This window comes from Ananas comosus, unplaced genomic scaffold (assembly GCF_001540865.1).
Source record: "Ananas comosus cultivar F153 unplaced genomic scaffold, ASM154086v1, whole genome shotgun sequence".
NCBI lineage: Eukaryota > Viridiplantae > Streptophyta > Magnoliopsida > Poales > Bromeliaceae > Ananas > Ananas comosus.
The window spans coordinates 24,794-45,461 of record NW_017893433.1 but is presented as its reverse complement, the minus strand read 5'-3'; the positions used below and the strand labels follow the sequence as shown (position 1 = coordinate 45,461).

Here is a 20,668-nt window from a genome sequence, read left to right as displayed (position 1 = left end):
TCTATTCGAAGAAGGTTGGTGTAAGGACTGAGATTTTTTTGACAGTGCAACTAAACTCTCTGTTGCTGATGTTTATGTGTGTAATTTAATTACATAAGCACTCGTCAAATTTTGGGCGAAAATGAGCTAAAATGGAGAAGATACGCGACTTTTAGTTTTCACTTAAGTGAATAGTAACTCCGGTTTTTCGGAGAAGCCACGGAGTAGAGTAGGCTTCTGGCGCGTATCGGACTCCGTTCATAGCGATCCAATAGCTCGTTTCGACCGGTTCAGCTATTCTGGAACTACTGGCGCTGACGGATTTTGAGTTTGATGCACGAATTTCGAGAAAATCCGAAAATACGTGTTTTATATGTATTTATGTGTTATTCCTTCTATTGGAAAGAAAGTTTGGATTTTGTCGTGAATCCGTGGCCGATCGTGGTGAAACAAATCGTAGCTTTGTTGTCTCCGAAGTGCTGATCGCACTGGTGCAATCCGTTCGCAAATCTGACGGACGGATCTGCGGAGATCACACGTTGATCGAGGAGAGGTCGGTGTTGGCAAATGGGTAATTTCGCAAAAAGTGCGATATTTTATGTGCCGTTTCGCGTGAATTTGTTTGTGAAGGTGTATTCGCGCATATTTCACGCGTTGTGAAGGGCTGGGATAGAAATATTCTTATTTGAGGGGCTAAATTGTATTTTGCCACATATTTATATGTGTGTTGGAACCTAGGGCTTCGTGGAAACCCTAACCCTAGCCCTCCCTGTGCACCAGCCGCCTAGGAGGCCCCCTGTCCACGCCGTGCTTGCACCCCGGCGGCCGGCAGCCGCCGCCGTCGCCGGAAATGATTTCCCAAGCTCCAACCTTCCTCCCTCTCCCTCCACCTTGGCCGAGGATGTACCCAGCACCACCCTGAGCCGGCCAGGCCTCGAGTGAGGTGAGCCCCGACCCAGGCACCCCCGCCGGCACCGTCACCGCCGACCCCCACCGTCGCCGTGCGCCGCCGGAGCCGCCGTAGCCGCCTGCGGCCCCAGGGACACCACCCAGGCCGAAGCTGGGTGGCTCGGGTGTGTGAGCCCTGCCGCCGCTTCCCGACGGCCGCGGAGGTCTCCGCCGATCATCCGGCGACCACCGCACCCGACCCCGGCCACCCTTGAGCACCGCCGGCCGCCGCAGGTGCCCCCTGCCGCCGCCTTTGTGCTGTACGGGCCGAGCGCGGGCCGCCTTCACTCCCGGGCATCGCCGCCGCCCGCCGACGCAAGCTCGGCCACCGCCTCGACCCCCGCCGTCGTCCCCGACCGGCCCCGACCAGCCCCGGCCGCCGCATCGCCGCCGGCGACTGTTGGAAGGCACCAAACCGCAGGGGCGTTGGCGGCTCCGTACGCCGCCGCCACACCTCCGGCCGCCCTGCGCCGCCTGATGTGGAGTGCCCCGGAGCCCCGCCATCTGTTGCACCCATCCCCGGCCGGACCGCCCGCCGGAATATCGCCGGCGGCCAACCCTAGTTCCTCCCCTCACGGTGAGTGTCCATTTACGTTCCAGCACTGTTTTTCGAGTTTCCGGTCACCTTTCCGGTGATCCGATTAGCCTCCTGAACTTTGGGAAGTGAGCACGATGATCTAGGGTTCGTGCTGAACATCGTGCTCACCTCCGACAGCGGCAAAGATGCCCTGGTTAGTGAATTAGTCGCGATCTTCGCACGGTGCGCGCAGTTTATTAGACCTTCGCGTCACTCATGCGCGCACCACAGTCGCCGATTGTGCTCTGAATGGTGAGCACGGTCTCCGGCACGCTGAAATATATCAGCGGGTGCGACGGTTGACCCAGCGAGCCTCGTATCGCAAGATCGGGCCATTAAAACTGTCGAAAATCGCATAAAATGATAGATTTTAGGGTTCATGATGTGCTTTCTTGCATATAACATCGACTCGGTCGCTGTGGACAGCGTGTAAACGCTGAGAGTAACCTCTGGACTGATTGTCCAAGGCCCTAGACCCTTGCGAAGATCGGAAATGCTTTTCCGGTGCGTTTTTCGGCGAAATCCGCCGACGGAACGCGGGTTCGGTTCGGAATTATTCCGACGATGCTTCGTGAACTTTTGCGTAGTCGCTGAGCCTTGTTGGCTGGTCACTTGCGTCATTTCGAGAGTTCGGAAATGACGGGTGAGCGACGGTAGGTTCCGGTGTCGAAATAGACACTTCCGGGAACCCGAATCGAAACGATTATCCGACGATAATTGTTTCGACACGAGGAGTTGTGTTCGCTGCCATGATGCATGATTATTTATGTTTAGTGGCAGCAGGTGACCTCAAACTCAAGACGGGTATGTTCTGGGAACAGTTCGGGCTTCCCGGCGGAGGTCCCATGCGATACGGGCTTCCGGCGATATTACCGGCGATCGGTTTGGGAACGATTCTCCATGGGTTTGGCTTCGTGTTGTGGATTAGTGATATTATTAGCTGTGGTTAAGACCACTAACCCGGTGGGACTTCCTTAGGTCCGGTTGACGTCCTTATGTTTGCAAGTCAGGAGACAGGTGCGCATTTGTAATTTTGTACATGTGGGTTATTGTCGATCCGAAGTCCGGTACAGTGGTGGGCACGCTCGGTGATATCTCTTCTATCCCTGTTCTTCTATTGGTACTTCGTATTATATATGTGACGCTTCATCCACGTTGTTTTCTATCCATACTCTACTCATATGTTTCCTATGCTTAGTATCATGTTGGTAGGAAGTGAGTATTTATCCCTAATGTGAATACTGGTGGACCTTGATTGGTCGGTTCTTCGTACTTTCGCTGGCGGTGACTTGGTTGGTCCGGTTCTCCCGTACTTCGTTTCGATGACCTCACGTTGATCGGTGCTTTTAATCTTATAATCTGTTGACCTGTTTGGTCGGTTGGTTGCAACTATGTATTGGGTTGGTCTATTTCTTGACTTGTCGTTCCGATACCCTTTGAGGTCGGTGTACCTGAGGGTAGGATTGTCGCTGGTGCTCGACGGTATTGGACTATATCGATACAACTCCTGTTGACATATCGGTCGGTTCTTGCGTTCGTACTTTAGTTGAAACATCGAGCAGTATCTACCATACTACTTTATTTACCCTGCCTAGTTTGTTCTATGTGTAGTATCCTGTATAGGGTAGAATAATGTGCTATTTTGATATACTATACTTGGTGACCATGGTTGGGTCGGTTTCTCCTTATTGGCATCGGGACCTGTTTGGGGTCGTTCGTTTACTTCCGTACATTGACTATCTCGGTCGATTCACGTTGTTGCTTGATGACACCTACACGGTCGGTTATGCCCAGAGGGCGCAGTGATTGTCCGGCTGATTGCCGACGGTTGGCTATTGATCATATCCGCATTGATCGCCACAGCTCGAGTGCATTTCACGTACCCAAGCGGGATTGATCCCGCAAGGAGGGGTGGTTCTTTTCGGAAAAGTGTCGTACCATCCGACCGGTAAGCCCAGCGTGTTCTTTTGTGCTAGGGTTACAGTGCCAGGTGTGGGAAGCGATAGTGAGTTTTGGCTGAGGTTCTTAGACCGACACGGGCGGGTTTAGATTGGGTACCCTTTGGGACTTCTCGTCCTGTTGACGCTTATAGCTAATAGTACGGTTGTTGCCATATGTACTTCCCTAGTTCCTTTCTTAACGAGTTGTCTTGCTACTATAGTTTTGATATCCTTGTATGCTTGCAGTTGTACATTACAGTAGCGGTAGTTGTGTTTTCATATATATATATATATCTTGTTCGTTTATTATCATTGCTACTGTATTTTACTTACCCATACTGTTGATTATCTCTTCCTGATCCGGTGAGTACTCCTCGCCTTCTTCGGCTTGCGGTACCCACTGGGAGGGAAGACATGTTTACATGTTCTCACCTCCCCCACCATTTTTCAGGTATCGCGGGCGGTGAGTAGTGGGACGAGACGTGAGGTACGCGTGTAGCGGTCGATAGCGCTCTCGACCCAGGTTAATTCGGTTTACTTTCTTACCCTTCTTAGTTTGGTTGATGAATAGTTTAGTTGGTTTATGTGGTTCAGTGTTTATTTACATTTGAAAATGTGGATTTCTGGATTTTGCAAAATAAAAATAATTTTCTACCCCTCGTGGTAGCGTTTTAAAAAGATAAAAGTTTCCGTGTAGGGAACAGTTTTCAAAGGGTTTTCAGTGATTTTGTATCTTAGTATTTCAAAACCTGTTTCTGTGGTTGGAAATATTTTGACTGATAGATGTGAATTTATGTTTAAATATCGAATGGTAAAATGTGAATCTGTGGTGAATGGTGTATGAATATATAACTGTGATTATTTGTATGTTCATCTGGTTGTGGTTGTATCATGTTTGAACTCTTGTACTTGTGCGACGCCGTGCAAATACAGGGGAGACTCTGTCCGTGTGAACAGTGGATCTCCTGTATTTGTGGCGGATCTGGCATACCCTGGGGTCAAGTTTAAAAAAAAAAAAAATTTCAAACGCTTTTCCGCTATGCTTTAAACTAAAGAGGGACCTCGGGGCGTGACATAGTGAGATATGATGAGATCTCCATCTACATAATTATTGAAACTATTTTCGATGGCTCAAACTCTTTTGATTCCACCCTTATAGAATAATTAATTATCTATAATTATTTCTACTGGTTCCCACAATCCACTAGTGACGCCTAGCAGCATGTAGTGGCAATCCAGTCAGAAGTGAATATCGGACTGAACCTCTAGGTGCAGTTACCGTACAATACTATCCTTCTATCGCATAGTTCCAATTGAGTGGAGGTCATGGAATATTCATCAAACCCCATCACCCGTCATATGTCAAACTTGATAGGACAAAAGCTCTTATGGTTACTCTTGGAAAACTCTTTCCATACACCATATTACCCCGACCGAGGATTTCTGAGCTTTGCCTTACAAATAGCATAGAACTAATTATCTCTCTACCGAGAGCAATAGATCTCTTATAAACACACACCCATTCCTGATATGAACCGACAGCAGCCAACATATACTACTAAGACCCATGGCTGGGATCAGAGTTTGTTGCATAGTCAAACTACAGTAGTCTCATATTGAATAGTCGTGGTGTCGCAGGTCTAAGGATCAGTTGTACCACTGCAACATCGAACCAGTTACTGACGAATGAGTAGACATCCATGTAACTATTCGTAGTTGGTCACGCTCAGTACCCTTGTTCTCCAACAACCACCTGCATGTTCGCTCTAGTGTCCCCACACTGATGGCTCGAGATTCGTCATCCTAATAGGGAAGCGGCACACACATCAATCTTACCGGATCAATCATCGCCCCCATGATGATCCTCCGATTGAGAGCATTTATGAATTAATCACCAATAATATGTATCTCAAATTCTCAACTCTTGAGAATACATATTATCATCTTATTAATTCAAAGTACGATTCATGGACACATTTAACATGAATGGAATAAAAGACCAAATTATATAAATAATAAAGATTAAGTACAAATATATGTCCTATAGAAAATAAAATGCGTCTGCCTGATAGGCTTCTAGGTCATACAACTAACAATTTGATATCCGGTAAGGGGCCGAGTTCGACATCTTTGTCTGGGGACTGTATTTGCACATGTCTGATTTTCTTGCTCAAATTGCATTAAATGCTCCCGAGATTCATCATCTTCATCTAAAATTACCATAACATTGGCTATGATTGCTAACGAAAATACTATTTGATATACTGAGTTGTCCATCACTGTCTTTCAGAACCCAACTGTCGTCAATGACAAATACATGAGAGCACATCGATAAATAGACCAAAAATACTTTAGTACACACAAACATATAGCTATAGCAATACTTAAGCTATAGGGCACAAAAATAGATCATTATTTTGACCATGTCCTTAAAAGCAGTCATACATGTAATGATAACTAAAGGTAAAACATAACCTAAAGTAATATATCCTAAAGTAATACATGTTGACCAGGAATACTTCATTTGTCATGCCCCGAGACCGCTACCAATTTGGTTCGGTCCGGGCACGTCGAACAGACGCCGAACGGACAGAACCTCCCCTGTCCGCCCAAGGCCAAGCCAACTGTTCATGTATAAGAATTTACCCAGGAATCAATTCATAAATACACGATCACGAGGAGCACCACCAGTGCTAACCAACAAGAGCAAGATACAAGTATGAGACATACAAGTAAATAAAGAGAGAAGGTTCTATCTATTACATTTATCCAACCTCTTTGATACATCGACTACTTCAAGTTGAAACATATATATACGACATGCTTTTATATCTTCCAAAACAACCTCACACCTATACATCATCTACTCTCAAATACAAAAGGGTGACGGCTAATGCAAAAGGAAGTAAAGCTAGCTATGTGCATATACCACTAGGGCACTATGCCCTTGCCACGATCCTTGCGCTCGCCGGGGACACCCGAGCTCGAACTTGTAGAGAGTGGGGTAAGAACTATCTTCCATAGTTCCCAGTGGGTTCGGCCGCCGACTCCGCCGGTCTCCCCACTAGGTCCAAGTGGGCACAAGTAGATAAACAGATAGATAGATATGGAAAGCTGTGAAAACAGAATAATAAAGCTACGCTACTGTGCTCGAATCATGAATATGGAGAATGCATGCACAATGAAGTAGGTAATCAACTAGCTCGTCATATGTCCAAGAAGTAAGGCTATTTACTTGTTCATTAACCCCGTAGCTCACTCAAGGATTCGCCTACTACTCACAGAGCCATCTCGACGCGTAGGGAGACAAGACTCAAACTACGAATCTGATACCGTCTGCGGAATCCCACATAGGCCATCCCTCAGGACCCCAAATAGGCCATCCCTATCCCACGGGACCCCAAATAGGCAATCCTATGTGACCAACTCCGGAGCGCACTACTTGTGTGGAGCGACCATCACAAGTCGGGAACAGACAGTGAGTATGATCCAATTCTCTTACCTCAAGGGTACTGTCACGACCCGCAACCACCCGCCTATTTGGCCGAGGTCGCGGCGCCGCCGACAGACCGCCGAACGGACAGAGTCTCCCCTGTATGTCCTAGGCGTCGCAATCAATACAAGTACAAGAAGTTCCAACCAGGAACAGTATTCAAGCAAGATTGCATAAGGAAGGTATCAAACAACATAACACATCCTATGTTATTACAAGCATTCATTAGATTCATTTTTACATCACATTAGCATTATTACATTACATTTTCTTCCAAATACAATCAATGATCGCAATATTAATACAAGTTTACTCTTTTTCTTTTCCCTCTACCCCTAGGCTATGCCGACTCGGGGTACCTCTATCTCTGGTCTCTGGGGTAGGGCGCTATCTATGGAGCTACGCCCTCGCCTCGCGCCGTCGCGCCGCTCACGTGCGAACCTGTAACACCCCAAAACAACGTGGGGTGAGAACCAACTCCATGGTTCCCAGTGGGTACGGCCACCCAAGGGAAAAGCTCGACCAATAGGTCTAAGGAGGCCCTGCAACATGTTAGTCCAACAGATATCCAACAGATATATATATTCAAGTATTGAAATACATGTTGTGCCTCACAAAATGCAATATGAAATTCATGCAGTTTATGCAACCATGCAACCAACTAGTAGTTCAATCGATACTACTTTTATTCCTGTTATTCACAGTTCAACCAATTGACTTCTAAGTTTTCCTCTATCTTAGATTCTTGTCAATTACAATTCTGCTCATAAGGTTTAACCTGCTTTCATAAGCTATCCACTCGACCCGGTCTTGAGTCAATCATACGCGGAATACCGCACAAAGCCAGGCTCAAGGTGAAGGATGTCTCACATGCACCTCAGCCCTAAATCCACTCAACTGGGATGCAACTAAAACTCATACCATGCATCAAATAGTAAAGGTTTACTATCATGCTAACGAATTCGATCCATGTTCGAATAATAATGTTCAATGGCATTGTTCACTGTTCTTTTACCCAATCTGTAGCGAAGCCCTAGGGTTCGCCAATAACTCACCTTTCAATCCCAAAGTGGGGAGGGAGCTCCAAGTGCACCCAAGCCCGGGACCGTCTGCGGACCTCCATGTGGTCCGGACCTCCAAGTGGTCCTAGTCGCACGACACTCCGGAGTACTCGACGACAATCCCCTCCATGTGGGGATTGGATGGCTATACCATCCCAAACGCAGACTGTGAGCTAGATCTATCCTCTCCAAGTGAGGATACTCTACAACTAGGGTCCACAACCCAATCAAATCCTCTCCAAGTGAGGATGCTCTACAACTAGAGTCAACGACCCAATCAAATCCTCTCCAAGTGAGGATGCTCTACAACTAGAGTCAATGTCTCAATAACTCATCGACAACCTCTCCATGTGAGGGTACTTAGGTTTACTAAGTTCTTTATCCACAAGGCATTTTCTAAGGGATTCACCTATCCCTAGGTTCTCAAACCTCTAGTGTCAAATACACTACATTAATGCCACTCGATGTGTTCTTGTTTTCCAATGTCAATTTCTCTAATCGACCAAGTTCAACATGCATAATTCATCCACTATGTTCCACAATATGGCAACATGTATAATTCTTCTATCATATGCAATATATGTCATCATGTATATGTTTCTATTTAACATAATCCACAATATGTTAATTCACAACATGTCATCATGCACATATATTACTAGCATCACATGATATGTCAACATACATATAATCATCATCCAAAGTAGTCTATACTTAGCATCTCATGCATTCTTTTAGCATTTAATTCATTATACATTTCATCTCATTGGTAGGTAATATCAACTACATAATATGTTTCAAGCATTCATATTATCATGTAAGCCTACCAATACAACTATATGCATCAATGTGAATTCGTATGTTTCTTAAACATAAAGGGCGACCTAGTCGCTTCGGTAAGCACAACCCACCTCATTTCGCATTCCGATTGCTTGTCGACACTTGCAATCGGCCTCCCGCGGCACCCGGCACCCGGTTTGGCCCGATCTCTCACGCGACCACCCGAACGGCCTCCAATTCACGATCCGAAAATTAAAGGTCTTCGGTTATGTGCCACGATGCTTCAAATCCATTTTCATGAATTTACGATGTCGCCTCGGCCCTCCCGGCGGACCCGAAGCCTAAACGTCCATTTCTTTAATAACTTTGTAACGGCTCGTCGGATTGCCGAACCGTCTTCGCCAACGCGTTTCGTTACCTAGCAATTAGGTTTACGAAGGGTCAAATTAGATCAAACCCTCATATTTTACAAAACCCCATTCGGAGCCCTAATATGCAATTAACCTCAAAATAATCCAAAATTAAATGGATCAACATGCTAACAAAGCTCATTAGAGGCTATTAGAATACTTAAAGCTAAGGATTAAGCCAAATCCTAAAAGCTTACCTCAATGTGAACGCCGCGACGACAACACACCGCTCCAACGGGCGCACGAAAGCTCAATCCGTCGCCTCCAACGCGTTCGCAAGCATATTCTCCACCAACCCCGCGAATTTGAGCGAGAGATATAGAGAAATGAGAGAGATCTCTAGAGAGAGAAAGGAGAGTTTCTCTCCTCTCTCCATGTGTGCGTGAGGTGTGTGTGGGTGTGCACGGCTGAAGGAGGAAGAAGAAGCATCATGCTTCTATTTAATTACACCCCAACACTATTCACCTCCAGGCAGCTTAAAATCTGATAACTTTCGCCGGAGCTCCCTGAATCTCCGTTTGAGCTCAAACTTGACAGTCATGTTCGGTTTTACTTAACTTAACAAGCTGACGATCACTGGTTCAGTTTCGACCCCGTTTGGTCACTGAAAACTGTACCGAACTGCAATCTTTATCAGATAGCTTTCGGATTTTATTTCTCACTCTACGGGTGTCAGAAAAATATGAAACCTTAAATCTAGCCTCATAAAAATATTTCTGGCTTATCCTCCAATTTTCATAATTTTCTGAGACTGTGCATTTTCTGCCTATTTATCTGTCCCGTTTCCAACAGAAAATTCTAGATCTTCTGTTTTCATTCCGATTTCAGCACAAGTCACTTCTGACTTATATTTTACTCTTCTAAATCCAATAAAAATAGTATCTCACACTATTTTTATTTATTTTTATTTTTATATTTAAAATCCGGTATATTACATTCCACTGCAACCCACCGGAATCATTCAAATGGCTTTCAAACCAAATGTACACCGTAACTTCATAATTTTAGAAGTCCGGTACCTTACAGGTACCTTATCCTCTAGGGTTACTATCACCATAATCAATGGGTTTCATATACGCTACAACTCACACATACCACTCGTTCTTTGTTTACTAACAACTAGACGCCACTCGTTCTTTTGTTTACTAACAACTAGATGCTACTCGTTCTTTTGTTTCAACCATTACGTCATTCTTTCATTTCTGCACTATAGGATTACAAGTCTCAACCCAATCCTCATCAATCCCCTATACCCAATAATTAATGCATAATCTGATATCAGCTAGGAAAACATAAGGAAAGGCAATGCACCACTATCCTATAATGCATGTGAATACAAGATGCAAGGTCTTAAAATACTAAGACATAAGAGGGAGCCCGATTGCTTCGGGATGGTCACCACCCACCTCTTAGTAGTGCCGCGATGGTAGAAAACTTGACTTCGCAGTCCTTGGTCGGCGCTTCGACTCCTCGGGTCGATTCGAACACTTAAGCGCTTGATTCGGCGATATCTTCGCACCCGCTCGTCGTATCGACGAACCGTCTTCGCCGACGCGTTCCGAGACCTAGCAATTAGGTTTACAACCCATCGAAATAGATCAAGACCCCACATTTCCAAAAATCCCAAAACGTGCCCTAGAATGGCAACGAGGGAGAAATCTATGGTTCGAGCTTCGAATCCGCTGCTATAACTATTTATTTATCTCCTCTAGGTTCCATTCGAACCATCTCTAAACAACAAAAACCCCAAACCCTAGAAATACCATTAGAGGGTTTAGAGCTTACCTCTATACAAAGCTCCAAGCTTGAGGGAGAGAGAGAAGAAGACGATCTTCTTCTTCTTAGTCTTCTCCTTCCTTTTCTTCTTCTTTTTCTTCCTTCTTTTCTTCTCCTTCTCTTCTTCTTTTTCCTTTCGTTCTAGAGAGAGAGAGGGAAAGAGTGTAAGAGGGAGAGAGCAAATGAGAGGGAGAGAGGGGTCCCCCACCTCTCATATAGGCCACTTTGCAGATAGCCCCCTCAACTTTCCATCATCTGCAGCAGCCCTCACTGGGCATTTTCGCAGTGCGGGACCGGTCCTAGGTCGGGGAGAGCGGTCCCCGAGAGCCTTCCATCTCGGGCAGAGGGAGTTTCGCGTTCGGGAACTGGTCCTTGCCTGAGAGACCGGTCCCCGGGAGACCGGTCCTTGTCCGAGAGACCGATTTCCGAGAGTTGGATTTTTCGGAACTTAGCCAAATTTCGGCCTTTCTCGCTGGGTTAACGTTCGGGGACTGGTCCTCCCCTGCCAGGGACCGGTTGCATCATGGATCCCCGCAAGCCCAGCCTGATGGGACCGGTCCTTCCCTGCCAGGGACCGGTCCCCGAGAGCAATTCTGCTCCAGTGCAGATTTTGCACTGCTGCTCTTGTGGACCCTTCCTTAATGCACTTCATGTATTTTAATCACCTTCGGACTTTCCGAAGCCTACACACTCGACAACTAGTCGATTCTAAACGAAGTCTAATCCTCGAGTTTCGAGAATTCACTTCCTTACATCATTGGTCTATTACATATCACACATACAAATATAGATCGAAATAACAAACATCCACCCTGCATTACAACATTGTTCCAAACATCAAGCATATATGCAAAGCTAAAACGAGTGAAAATAGAAACGCAAGCAACATACAAAATAAACCAGTAACCCAAGCAATATAGCTCAGGAACTGACAAACAACGACTACCATTACGCCGTTGGTTTAGAGCCCTGGAAAGATCTGCTTATACAACAAATTTTGATGTGTAAGTTGACACTCGACCCACATTAATGCTAAGTCGTCATTCATAGTCATAAAAAGTTGGCGATTCTTATCTTCCTTCAACGCATCAGCGGCTGCCAAGATTTGTTCCTTACTTAACCCCGGCATCCCGTGCACTCTTTGCATGCATGCCTCATGTCACGTCCCGCTATTCCCAATTTTGTCAATCCGGGCCCGTACACAGACGCCGAACAGACAGCACTTCTCCTGTCCGCCCAAGGCTTAACAACAACAAGTACATGTATAAAGAAATAAACAGTTCCGAGGATAACATTTTAATATACATGGCTTACACGAGGGCAAGCAACAGGAACAAGTTATAGTAAACTAACTAAATATGCATTCACTGTATTTTCAAAATTTTAAACTAAACCATAAAAACTGAAACATTTAGTTATTTACATCGTTTACCAGCTCATTTACAAATACATTTACATGTCTCTCTGTTTATCATTATGTACAACATGAAACCCAAAATGGTATCCAACTAAACTCGGGTGTCTGCTAGCTAAGATGCTGGGCTCTTGCCGCGATCCTCGGCCACACCGCTCGCGCTGGAACCTGTATGGTTAGTGGTGTGAGAACTACTAAAAGTTCTCAGTGGGTTTGGCCGCTGACCTCGCCGACTCACCCACTAGGTCTATTCAGGCATATGTAGGCAAGAAAAGGTACAGATAGTAACCAACTAAAACATGTAACTACTACAATGCCTGTACAAAACTGAAATGAACAATATATAACAACTGATAAATATGCATGCATGCTATTAATGAACATTACCCATTCATCTGAGTTAACCATTGGTTAACTACAACTCACCAACGCAATCCCTAAGTATTGGGACCTAAGCTGCTTCCCGACAGGATCGTCTACTGGGAAGGCTTATACGATCAACCCAGTTAATGACACAGTCCGGAGTGCACTGCTTGGGGGGAGCGATAACCGCCAAGCCAAAACAGAATAGGTGAGTATGATCCAATCCTCCCTTAGAGGATTCAATAGCTGACGATGCCACAATTTTATTTTTAACTAGCTCTTTATGCTAGTTTTACATTTCCAATATTGATGCTAACCAATACTTCTAGTCATAATGTCACCAAATTTACTATTGTTATAGTCCACAGTAAAATTCACACATTCATAGAGTTCTAGGTCCACACGCTATGGTTCACATGTTCTTAATACTGAGATTTGCTCAATCATTCATTTCATAAACAGATAATGCCATTTACCCTATAATGCATGAATATTATTTTACTCATATACAGATATGCTCAAGAAGGCAACATAGACATAAAGAGGGATTCGATGACTTCGGATAGCACCACCCATCTGTAGGGATGCCAATCAACACAGCTCAACGTCTCGAAACGCGTCGACAACGAGCTCTCGCGACGCGGTGCAATTAGAGCTAGAACGAAGCGTTTCTTAAATAGCGCGTCGTAGGATCGTCGAAATGTCAATTCGAACTTCTGAGCACGTTTAACCTTCATTCATATAAGAATAAAAGGGATTAAACTAGAGTCATATTTACATTTTAAGAAAACTTGCATTTTACCCCAATGTGTATGTATAATGGTAATATACATTTACATATAGTCCATTCTATAAGCTTGATAGTAACTAGAAGCTTTAATAACCTTCTAATTTCATCTTTCCACAACAGTTCTTCTTACTCTGATTCTATATTTGAACTATCTCAAATCCATCTTCTCTTTTAACACTATGCACATATATATTTATATGTATATATTATGCATAGTGTTAGCTGATCTATAGAGTCCAAGTTAGAAATCCACCAATGTCGATTTGAGTTTTCCTTAGTTCAATTACCCATAGAGCTTCTAATTAGCATCTTCTATAACCATTAACTGAACCTTAATCAAGATTTAATTAGAATTATCTCAATTCATTGTTCAATTGGCCTGTTTTTAGCTCACAATGAATTCTGCACCATGCTGAATTCTGCATAGTGCTGAAATTTCAGCACCTCACCTTCTCGTTCACAGCTTATTACAAGTATAAAACAAATACTTGTTTTGTTCACACTCTTTTAAAGTAATTCCAGACCACTTAACTCAGGAAATAAGTATCCATCTCACCTAAATTCCAGGCTCCACCAGATTTGTTGCAGCTTGAATTACTAAAGAAGCTCCACTAAGGCTTTTTCAACTTGGGGTGCCCAAGTCCTGCACCACCTAGGCAGCAGCCACCGCTTAGGACTTCTCTACCTATTAATACCAATTCTAATGCTTTAGGTCCAATCGTTATGCAGGTATTAATTAACTCTCAGTTGGAATTGAAGTTACTTACCTCAAGTCTCGACTTCCTGATTTGAATTTCTTAATTCGTCAACTCCAACAAGTCCGAACTTCAGCTCTAGCAGCATGAATATTCATGTAGATTAGCTTTAAGGAATTTAGGTCGACCAAACTCAGATATTGAGTTCGCTTCACTTCAATTCAATGACCTACCTGATTACTCGCAGCTTCTACATGCTCGAAATTCAAGTTTGCCCATCAATTCACTAAATTACAAATCCTGGCAGCAATAAAATCTTTATATAACTCTTCTCTACGATAATTAGCTCAATTTTAATCAAGTATGGAATCGACTTACCTTAATTGAGGATTCCACCAGTTTTTCCTTCAGCCCCAACAGCTAGACCACTTTTTCTCAGTTGAAAACTTCAACCTGGTGGCTTAAATTAGCCCGAAATCCAGGGCAGCAAACTTAATTAAACTTCCGAATTTAGGACACCCCTAAGGTAACTTACTCAATTAAACTCAGGTATCAGCCAACCTACCTTAATTAGATGTCTCCCCCAGGTTACCTTCAGCTTCAAAAACTTTCCCTGCAGTTCCAATCAACCTCCAACGCACCAATTTGTTGCCTTCCTTAGCTCTCGGTTTCCATCAGCTTAGAGAGAGAGAGGGAAGGAAAAAGATGAAGAAAAGGAAGAGAAAAGAAAGCCCTGTTACGTAGGCAGTTGTATGCCACCTGGGTTTAAGTGATAAGGACAAATAATTGCTCTTTAACCCTTCAATTCAGCAAAAGTGCATTACAATCCTGCAGTTTACATTTCAGTCCCTGCAGTTTCGCAATTCAGTCCCTGTTGGCAGCAACAGCTTTGGCAGCCCGTTTCTCACATCCAGCTCACTCCAATTTCATCCAAACACTTCCAAAACATGCTAAACTCTATGCCCAAACTACCAATTTAATTTGGACGCGTCATTTTGATCAAGATTAGCAATATAGTCGGGTTTCGACATATTACAATCTCCCCTCCTTAAATAGTTTTGTCCTCGAAACTTAATTCATACCTTAGCTCTCCAGATCTAATGGATGGGGATAGGATTCGCGCATAGCTTCTTCCAACTCCCAAGTAGCCTCTCGTCTCAAATGATTGCTCCGTTGCACTTTCACATAGGGAATTGCGCGATTTCGCAATTCTCGCACCTCTCGATCTAGAATGCATACTGGATATTCTTCATAGGTCATATTCTCTTGCAAATCCACTGGCTCGTACTCCAGGACATGTCCAGGATGATGCACATACTTGCGAAGATTCGAAATGTGAAATACATTATGTATTCCCTCGAATTTCGGCGGTAAGGCCAATTTATAAGCTACCGCTCCAACTCGCTCCAAAATCTCGTAGGGTCCAATGTATCGAGGACTAAGCTTTCCTCGAACCCCAAATCTCTTTATCCCGCGCATTGGCAACACCTTCAAGAATACCCGATCGCCAACCGCAAACTCCAAGTTCTTTCGGCGCTTATTGGCATAACTTTGCTGCCGTGACTGTGCCGTCAACAATCTTTGGCGGACTAAGCGTACCTTTCCTTCCGCTTCTTGGAGCACATCAGGACCAAGCACAATCCTTTCTCCTACCACACTCCAATGAATAGGGGATCGACATTTCCTCCCGTAGAGGGCTTCAAACGATGCCATAGCGATACTTTCCTGATAACTGTTATTATAGGTGAACTCGGCCATCGCTAAGAAATCATGCCAACCACCCCTGAAGTCAAGTACACACGCTCGTAGCATATCCTCCAAAATCTGAATCCTCCTCTCAGACTGTCCATCAGTCTGAGGATGAAACTCCGTGCTAAAATCGAGACGTGTGCCAAGAGCATCCTGCAAACTCCTCCAAAAGTGAGATGTAAATCGCGGGTCTCGATCAGATACAATCGACGTCGGGACTCCGTGTAATCTCACAATCTCGTTGAGGTACACCTGTGCTAACTTGTCCCCCAACCAAGTAGTATGAATCGACAAAAAATGCGACGATTTCGTCAATCGATCAACAATTACCCAAATAATGTCATGTCCCGCATGCGATTGAGGTAATCCAACTATAAAATCCAACGCAATATTCTCCCACTTCCAGACAGGAATAGGTAAGCTCTGTAACTTTCCCGCAGGAAATCGACGCTCAGTTTTTACTTACTGACAGGTCAAACACTGCGCCACAAACTGTCCAATATCTTTCTTCATCCCAGGCCACCAATAATGTACTTTGAGATCCTTGTACATCTTAGTACCACCTGGATGCACACTATAAGGTGACTAATGAGCCTCCTGTAGTATAGCCCTCTGAACTTCCTCGTCTTTGGGCACGCACAAACAGTTTCGAAACCGAAGTGCTCCGTCTGACCCTACTGCAAAATCCTCACCACGCCCGCTCTCAATCTCACACCGCACCTTTTGGAAATACGGATCTAAAGATTGTCGATCTTTAATCTGTTCCAACAAGGTCGGTTGAACAACTAGAGCGGCAAGAATAGCTGGCACCTCTGGAGCTACTATCTCAAGATCAAACCGCCGCATTTCATTCTACAACGACGGTTGAAGTGTGATCGCCATAGCCAAGTTCTCAACTTACTTCCTACTCAATGCATCCGCTACGACATTAGCTTTCCCTGGGTGGTATAGAATTGTAACATCATAATCCTTTAACAATTCTAACCACCGGCATTGTCGCATATTCAACTCTTTTTGGGTGAATAAATACTTCAGGCTCTTATGATCTGTATATATCTCGCAGTGCTCGCCATAAAGATAGTGTCTCCACAACTTCAATGTGAAAATCACCGCCGCCAATTCCAAATCATGGATAGGATAATTCTTTTCATAATTCTTCAACTGGCGAGACGCATAAGCGATAACTCGACCACCCTGCATAAGTACACACCCAAGTCCACTGTAGGAAGCGTCACTATAAACCACAAAACTCTCCCCCGTAATCGGCAAGGCGAGAATAGGAGTCGAAGTCAACCTTTCTTTCAACTCCCGAAAGCTACGATCACATTCTTCGCTCCAAACATATTTAGTTTCTTTGTGTGTAAGGCGCGTTAGTGGAGTAGTAATCTTCGCGAATCCCTCCATGAACCGCCGATAATACCCCCCAAGTCCGAGGAAACTACGGATCTCCGCAACAGTCATCAAGCGAGGCCAATCTTTAATTGCCTCCACTTTCTTCGGGTCAACAGCTACACCACCCTCAGAAATCACGTGCCCCAAAAACGCTCCCTCTCGCAGCAAGAAATCACATTTCTTTAATTTGGCATACAATTGTTTCTCCCGCAGAATTTGCATCACCATTCTTAAGTGTTCATCGTGCTCCTCATTGCTTCGAGAAAAGATCAAGATGTCGTCTATAAATATCACGACACACTGATCCAACAGTGGCTTGAAGATCCTATTCATTAGATCCATGAATGCTGCAGGGGCATTGGTAAGCCCAAACGGCATCACTGTGAACTCGTAATGACCATAACGAGTGCGAAACGCTGTCTTATGCACATCCTCTGGCTTGATCTTCACTTGGTGGTAACCTGATTGGAGATCAATCTTCGAATACACCCGTGATCCTTGCAACTGATCAAATAAGTCATCAATTCGTGGCAACGGATATTTGTTCTTAATTGTGACCTTGTTCAGTTCGCGATAGTCAACGCAAAGCTGAAGCGTTCCGTCTTTCTTCTTTACAAACAACACTGGAGCTCCCCACGGTGATACACTAGGCTTCGCAAAGCCCTTATCCAACAAATCCTGCAACTGAGCTTTTAGCTCCCTCAACTCAGCTGGTGCCATTCTGTACGGAGCCTTCGAAATTGGTGCCGTCCCGGGAACTAAGTCAATAACGAACTCAATCTCCCGGTCCGGTGGCAATTCCGGTAACTCTGCAGGAAATACGTCGGGAAACTCTCGAACTACTAGAATATCTCCAAGTGCTGGAAGTTCCTTTTGAGTTTCCACAACTGTTGCCAAATAAGCCGCACATCCACTACTAATCAACTTCCTCGCTTTCAACGTCGATACTGTCAACGCAAAGAGCGAACTCTTGCATGCCCGATACACAACTTCTTTTAGCCCGGGTTCACGAAAAGTAATTACTTTACTTTCACAATCAATCGTGGCATAGTACTTTGAAAGCCAATCCATCCCGAGGATCACATCAAAGCCTTTCATACGGTTTAGCACTAACAGATCTGCTGGCATAATCTAATCACCCACCTGTACTGGACATGCCATACACTCCTCATGGACACTAAATGTGTGCTCAGGGGCATAAACCCACCAGGCATTAGCACTATCCGAAATCTCAATATCATGCGTCTTAGCAAATGAGCTACTGATGAATGAATGTGATGCACCTGTATCAAATAATGCACGAGATCAAATGCCATAAATTAAAACAATACCTGCCACGACGTCATCGACCACTACCGGCTCCTTTGCCTGGGCTGCAAATACACGACCACTCGGTGCAGGTCGAGGTGTCTCGGATTGACGCGGCACAAAAGAACGTCTAGCTGACATGGCGGGTGGGAGACCCGCACGCTGCCTCGAGGGTGCCTGAACTGAAGCAATAGACTGGGCAGATGATGCTCCTCTGGGGCACTCGCGGATCATATGTCCCGGCTGACCATACTTAAAACACTTTTCCTCACGCTGTGGACAAGTTGAGGGTCGATGATTTCCGCCACAAATCACACATCTCGAGGGTCCCTGATATCTCGACTGACCTCGTGGATACCGAGAGGGCCGTTTAGAGCTTGACCGTCCCCCAGCACCACTAGTGGTCCTCTTCTTTCCTTTCTCCCTTTTTCTTTCTCTGCCAAACGATTTGCGTTCATCACGCGCAATCGCATTTCTGCGCTCTACCCAAAGAGCTCGATCCAGGACTTCCTCAAAAGTCTTTAACTTCAAAGCATTGATTACCTTGAATATTTCAGGTCGCAACCCCCGCTCGAAGCACTCTGCTCGATCTCGATCACTGTGAATCATGCCTGGTACATAATTTACCAAATGTGTAAACTCCCGTTCATACTCCCGCACCGAACGGTTTCCCTGTCTTAGCTTGCGGAAATCTTCTTTCATTTTTCTTCTATCACTATCAAGGAAGTACTCCAAAAACAATAGCTCCCGAAACTCATCCCAGGTAATTGGAGGCAGGTTTGGAGCCCGATTCTTCTTAGCCTTTTGCCACCAAATCTATGCATCCTTCTCGAAATAGTGTGCTGCCAAATGAACATTGTCTTTTTCCAGGGTATAAATATCCTCAAATAATGCTTCCATCGATGTAAGCCACGTCTCCACTACCCATGGATCTGCCTCTTTCCCATCAAACGTAGGCGGATTAAACCGCATAAACGTCGTCAGTACTGCTAGTGATCGCTCATGTTCGGCCTCTACTGCGGCCGCATCTAACACAGAAGGCTCAGAAACCACAGGAGGAACAGTCGGCGGAGCAGGGGGCACTATCGCTGGCGCCTCAGTTGTAGGTACATCCTGACTCCCAGGTGCAGCTGTTGTCGCCTGTCGCGACACTAAATCCTGCAGCCTCTTCATATGCTCCTCCTGTCTCTGCATAGCCTCGACTAACGCGCTCACCTGAGCACGCAAATCCTGAACCTCGCTAGATCCGGACTGCTCTGGCACTCCAGAAGGTGATGCCGGAGTGGATCTCGTTGCACGCCGCGGTGGCATTTTTCCTAAAACACAACATTCACGTTAATAAAACAAAACCAATCAGGCGAAAGCAATCAAGCGTATTTATACTCAACCCTCGGCTTTATGTTGTTGGCCACCAACATAACTCCTTTCATTGCGTATAAATATCACTTGGATCAGCCCCTAATTAACATTAGAAACTTACTAACAACTAACCCAATTTATTTAGCTTTCGCTATCATTAAATTCATGCCACTCGCGTTCCTAGTCCCTAGGTTTCCATTCCTAAGTCCCCCAGGTCATCCTAGACTTTTACTTGTCACTTGCTCTGATACCACTTTATCTATCACGTCCCGCTATTGCCAATTTGGTCAATCCGGACCCGTAAACAGACGCCGAACGGACAGCACTTCTCTCCTGTCCGCCCAAGACTCAACAACAACGAGTACATGTATAAAGAAATAAACAGTTCCTAGGATACATTTCAATATACATTGCTTGCACGAGGGCAAGCAACAGGAACAAGTGATAGTAAACTAACTAAATATGCATTCACTGTATTTTCAAAACTTTAAACTAAACCATAAAAACTGAAATATTTAGTTATTTACATCGTTTGCCAGCTCATTTACACATACATTTACTTGTCTCTCTATTTATCATTATGTACAACATGAAACCCAAAATGGTATCCTACTAAACTCGGGTGTCTGCTAGC

At 44.8% G+C, this 20,668-nt stretch overlaps 2 protein-coding genes and 1 long non-coding RNA gene across 7 annotated transcripts; all 3 read right to left on the bottom strand.

Moving 5' to 3' along the window:
* Positions 1-738: 738 nt before the first annotated feature.
* On the bottom strand, positions 739-1,431 carry LOC109706054 (translation initiation factor IF-2-like). The gene has a single exon (XM_020226859.1). The coding sequence runs from the start codon at positions 1,429-1,431 to the stop codon at positions 739-741; it is 693 nt and encodes a 230-aa protein (XP_020082448.1).
* A 5,727-nt stretch (positions 1,432-7,158) lies between these two features.
* Positions 7,159-14,979, bottom strand: LOC109706057. Of its 5 annotated transcripts, XR_002215031.1 has the most exons (7): positions 14,792-14,979; positions 14,605-14,686; positions 14,460-14,526; positions 14,299-14,364; positions 14,088-14,216; positions 13,311-13,472; positions 12,337-12,546 (listed from the first exon to the last, which is right to left on the bottom strand). It is a non-coding gene; the product is annotated as an uncharacterized LOC109706057 (long non-coding RNA). The 5 variants fall into 5 exon arrangements; XR_002215033.1 differs by lacking the exons at positions 12,337-12,546; positions 13,311-13,472 and adding an exon at positions 7,159-7,378; XR_002215032.1 differs by lacking the exon at positions 13,311-13,472.
* Positions 14,980-15,309: 330 nt separating this feature from the next.
* Positions 15,310-18,816, bottom strand: LOC109706053. Its single transcript, XM_020226858.1, has 4 exons — positions 18,699-18,816; positions 18,531-18,650; positions 18,013-18,314; positions 15,310-16,128 (listed from the first exon to the last, which is right to left on the bottom strand). Exons 1-4 carry the CDS (start codon positions 18,814-18,816, stop codon positions 15,310-15,312), a joined length of 1,359 nt encoding a protein of 452 aa, XP_020082447.1.
* Between the last annotated feature and the right edge of the window lie 1,852 nt (positions 18,817-20,668).